This window comes from Priapulus caudatus, unplaced genomic scaffold, assembly GCF_000485595.1.
Source record: "Priapulus caudatus unplaced genomic scaffold, Priapulus_caudatus-5.0.1 Scaffold40, whole genome shotgun sequence".
NCBI lineage: Eukaryota > Metazoa > Priapulida > Priapulimorpha > Priapulimorphida > Priapulidae > Priapulus > Priapulus caudatus.
The window spans coordinates 559,602-565,102 of record NW_014577101.1 but is presented as its reverse complement, the minus strand read 5'-3'; the positions used below and the strand labels follow the sequence as shown (position 1 = coordinate 565,102).

The 5,501-nt window shown below is 44.5% G+C and overlaps 1 protein-coding gene across 1 annotated transcript in view; it reads left to right on the top strand.

Moving 5' to 3' along the window:
• LOC106819823 (potassium/sodium hyperpolarization-activated cyclic nucleotide-gated channel 2-like) overlaps positions 1-5,501 on the top strand; it is a 92,909-nt gene that overhangs the window by 42,109 nt on the left and 45,299 nt on the right. The window contains exon 5 of the mRNA XM_014824407.1: positions 426-644. Coding sequence (XP_014679893.1) covers positions 426-644 — 219 coding nt within the window. The remainder of the gene's footprint in view (positions 1-425; positions 645-5,501) is intronic.

The following is a 5,501-nucleotide window of genomic DNA, read 5'->3' as shown; positions in this document are numbered from 1 at the left end:
TATCTCTCTCTGTAGTCTATTACAGAATTTCACATCGTAGCGCAAACACGCGTCTACAATATATATAAATTATGCAATAAAACACACTGAAATGCACGCACCCGTAACACTAATTAGTTGGGTGAATCTAGATTTTTTTACATTAACTATTGAGGGGGTTAGTGTTGAACTTCAATTTTTAATTAGGTGTTTCCTGCTAGAAATCACGGGCTTTCTCTCCCGCTGTCTCACACACTCTCTCGTTTTCTCAGTCTTACACACTCTCTCTCTACCTCCCCCAGTCTCACCCTCTCTCTCTCTCTCTCTCCCAGTCTCACCCTCTCTCTCTCTCCTCTTTCCTCTCTCTCTCTCGTCCTCTTACTCTCCCCCATCTCTTTCTCCCCATCTCTCATTCTAATCGCTCTCTCTTTCTCGGTTATTCGCAGCACGCCAACTGGGCTGAGCAGTACACGTGGGCGCTTTTTAAGGCCATGTCGCACATGCTCTGTATCGGTTACGGCCGCTTCCCGCCGCAGAACATGACAGACGTGTGGTTGACGATGCTCAGCATGGTCTCAGGTGCGACGTGCTACGCTATGTTCCTCGGGCACGCGACGACGCTCATCCACTCGCTAGACTCGTCCCGCCGCCAGTACCGGGAAAAGGTGCGTATAGATGCACGGCATGCTCGATGTCGCTACCTCGTTCTCTCCCTCTTTCTCCATCTTGCTTTCTCTCCCTCTTTCTTTCTCTCTCTCTCTTTCTCTCTCTTGCTTTCTCTCCCTCTTTCTTTCTCTCTCATTCTCTCTCTTTCATTGTCTCTCTTTCGTTGTCGCTTTCTCACTTCCTCTTTCTTTCTCTTGCTTTCTCTCCCTCTTTCTTTCTCTCTTCTTCTCTTCTTTTCGTTGTCTCTCTTCTCTCCGCTCTTTACTCTATCTTGCTTTCTCTTTCTCTTTCTCGTCTTCTTTCCTCCTCTTTCTCCCTCATTCTTTCTCTCTCTTGCTTTCTTTCCCTCTATTCTTTTCTCATCTTTCTCTTGTTGTATGATCTCCCTTTCTCTCTACGCTACTCTCTTACTGTCGTTGTTTCTCTCTCGCCTCTATCTGGGCTCTTTCAGTAGATAGTCGCTGATAACCTCTTACCTCTATATGCATACCTACTACTCCATGAAAATATATACCTTCCTCTGCAAGACTACTTCCTCTTCGCGTCTCTTCTCGCTCTCGCTCTTTCTCAGCTTCTCTTGCTCTCTTACCACCTCCTCCCTTTCTCTCTTGTTTTTGTTCTCTCTTGTCTTTTTTTCTCGCCAAACAGTGTCGCAGGCCCAGTGAGATACTACCTTTAAAGGCAATGGCTAGTGAGTAGACAGCTGCGCTGATCGACGCATACATCCAATCATCGTGCGAAGTAATTAACGTTAGGACAATTTAATTGCCTTGGTTAAACAAAATGTCGTTAATTGACAGCGGTGCGAAAGTACTCGTATATAATTTGCGGCGTAGGCCTACATATTTGTGCGCGTACACGTTAAACCTTTCGATTTAATCATGTCGCACCTCTTTCATGAGATATATGCGTGATGAGGTATATCTATATGGTACGCCGTATTAACTTGAAGTGTTGAGATATGTTACAGGCGACTATAATGGGCATAAACTAGTTCGTGGTGTCATCCGACAATGTAAGAAATCGGTTTCGATATCTTCCTAAGTGATTAATCGGATCGTCACACAAATACGCTCTTTATTATAATGCGGGGTTCATGTCTTTAGTATTCAGGGTTTTTTTAAATTATTATTAACTCTGGTTACCCCCTCCATTTGTTCGCAGGCGCCGCCTAACAACCAACTTTCATCATAGGACTGCCACCTAACCAACAATCATGAGAGCATCACAGCCTGTGGCCTAGCGAGCGTCACTGATAGTCGCTTATTCAACCACTATCTTCACAGATTCTACTTAGAAAACAATCATCGTCTTGAGACGACATCGTGCTCTCTCATTTCCTGTTGTTATCCTTTTTGCTGTTTTCACTGTCGCTTCGCAATATTTGCGTCCGTTATTACAACAGTACAGCCGGTCTTAGATCGTTAGATTACGCTAAAGATGATCCCGAGTTGTGATTCAGCTTTTGCAGGAAACGAGTTTTCTCGCTCGGCTCTTTCAAGTATACCCTCGGCGACAGTGGCGTTCTTTCGTTCCTTTTGTTGTCCGCGTGCAACTGCGCAGCCGGTATGCGCTGCGTTGCATCTCTTTTTATAGTGATTTAATGCAAGCGTACATTTATAGGGTGCCTCCTGGCACCGGATTCTAACTATCATCAACACGCCTATTGATGTGAACACTCGGAAAGGGTTTCGGAAACCTCGCGGCGGTAGCGCTCATCGCATCACGAAATCATGTGTCCTTGCTAAGATTCGTGTCGGTTGTCGGGCTGGCGGGCTCCCGTCTTCGATGCTGGGGGGCGTAGTATGGACATGCATCAATTACTCAGATTGTCAGGCCGAGATGGGTATCGATTCAAGCAAGCTGCGAGTATAACGCACGCGAGAGCTGGACGTTATCGAGGAATCCTTTAATCGATAATAAACCTAACGCGGTCTGCCCCTCCTCGGACGACGACATCCCCCCTCCTTGAGAGACGCGATGTTGATGATTCCAAGGGCCTTTAAGTGGATGAGGACGGTTGTGAATTGCTTGCAACTGGTCGCATATGATGAGTGCAACGAGGTCGTTGTGGGTCGTCGGGCCGTCGCAAAATCGAGCGCTTCGATAATTACTTGCATTCAATTGGATGGCCTGCAGTGAATGAACGCCGGGGTCGAGAGGGTACTTTAGATTTCTATTTGCGCGGCGCGCACCGGCACACAACGACGTACAGACAACACACACACACACACACACAAACGAACACACACACACACTCGCGGGCGCGCGCGGCACGCCAAGTGCAGACACAAGACACATACGCACGGGAACAAACACACGACACAAGCCACACAACACACACACACCACACACACACAGCACAACACACACAACACATACGCACACACACACACTACACACACACACACACACACACACTTCACACACACAGACGCGCGCGGGCGGCGGGCCGCGGGCAGCAGCACACACACTCTCTCTCTTCATCTCTCTCTCTCTTTTCTCGTCGGTCTCTCCTCTCTCTCCTCTCACTCCTACACTCACACTCACAGACACGACTGATCTCTTACTATTTAGAATATCTACGAGTCACAGACAAAAATGTCCACGGAGAAAGATAACAGCATTGTAGCGAGTACATCGATTCATTAGACCGCCCGCTGCCTCTCTGGAGCCGTGGAAATTAGAACACGCCGTTAAACAAGCATTCATCGCACGCTCCGGCGATTGTGAGAGAATTACGCGAAACGCAATTTTCTTTTAAGCTGCATGATTGTTGCCTTCGCCAGCGAGAAATTACAGTAAATAGGAAGTGGGGTCGACAAAACGTGAGAGCCAGCGGCAAAACGTGTTCCACGGCTGTGCTTGCATCCAGTCCGCCCGGTTTCTCTTAGTTTTACACTGTTCTGGGGTCGCTGTCAGGCAAGACAAAATGTCTAGTCGTCACAGTTTCGATTGACACAGGCCGGAGCGTATATATATAAATAATATATAAATAAACAAAACACACGACAGGTGTACGCACGCATGACACACATACACGTTGCACGCGCACACACGACACCCATACACATGTCCCAAAAACAAATATCATACACACACAACACACTACACACACACACAAAGCACCGACACACACACACACACACACACCACACACACACACACACCACACACACAAGGCACACGTACATACACACACACACACACACACACACACACACACACACACACACAGCACGACACACCACACACAGTGATAAGGGCACGCACACACACAACACACACACACACACACACACACACACACACACACACACACACATACACACACACACTATATATATATATATATATATATATATATATATATGATTGTACATATTTTATATCTAAATGTTGATACTAGCAACGATAAGCAGCGCATTCTAAGAGAACTTGCAAGAATATTTCATCCTATAATTTTTATTCAGCAAAAAATACTGCCGGCGTCACGTGTCTATCATCGAGTGAAAATACAGTTTGAGTATTATTAGAACGTCAGCGTAATGAGTCTGTACTTTTACCCAATATGTATAAGATACATCCGTTAATTGAAATGAATGTTTAATAATTGGACTAAGATATAAGATGTATATTTTTCTGGATATCGACCAGTAAGCGAATTATTCCCTGGCTTTGTAATAAAATTCCGGCAGACGATGCGTTTCTGTAACGGGCGTGAAAGGCCCAGTGAATGCGAAATGATGAAATAAAATGAGGATGTTCAGATTCTGCGCTACGAGAAAATTGAATTGGATTTGCAAAAATCCCACCAACCGGACATCAATGCCCGTTAAAACATGGCCGTTACAGTGGCTGCAGAAGGGCGAAGTTGCGAAGGATTTCTCCGTGGCATATGACCATGACCCCAATTTTCACTTATCTGGAGGAAACTTTCGTAAAATCGAGTTTTTCGCTGTGAAGTAAAATATATACGTGGTTAGAAACCATTGTATTACAAGAGCATTTCGTGGAAAAATTGTTATGGGCAACTCACTTCAATCGCCTCCATTCAGTCGACTCCAACACTTGTGCTGGGTAGGAGAGTTGTGAATGGAACTTTTTCTTCGTCGTTGCTTTACTATCGGTACTGCCTACGTTTTCCTGTTACTCAGCGTCAAATAACTCGAGCTACATTCAAACTTTTGTGCAAGAGCTGTATTGCTCATTGTGGTTTATTTTCAGACGTTGGAAATGCATAAAATCAGCTTTAAGTTAAAACTGAATGAGCTCTCTGCAGGCATCACCTAGATACAGAGACGACGCTACACATAAAGCTGCACATACTACATAAATGGATAACGCTGGTTTCGCCAAAAATTGTATCTCGTGCTCTCGCACTATACAATAGCATTTTGCGAATAATAAATGCATAATGATAGCTAATCAACATTTTTGCTCGTCCGGATTTTTATTCGATGTATTTCCGTTCCTAATTATGATGACGGATTCCAATGATCGACTGGCAGACGAAACTGCCGAATATGTCCGTTCTGGGCAATCAGCGATGACGTTGTTTTATGTATTCATTAAAATTCCGTCTAGGCATCTCAAAATCAACAAGTCGAAACGTCCCAGGATGGGGCCAATATCATGTTCGATTCAATTACGTTTTTAATTAACAATCGATTGCCTATAGAGGCATTCACAAACATTTGATCGACAAATTTACGCAATGAGAAGTGAAGCAGTTGCCTTATTATTCACTGTAATATCACGCGTTCACTAGTCATTATCACGGTTACTGGTTCTCCGCAGCAAATACTATTATATATATATATATATATATATATATATATATATATATATATATA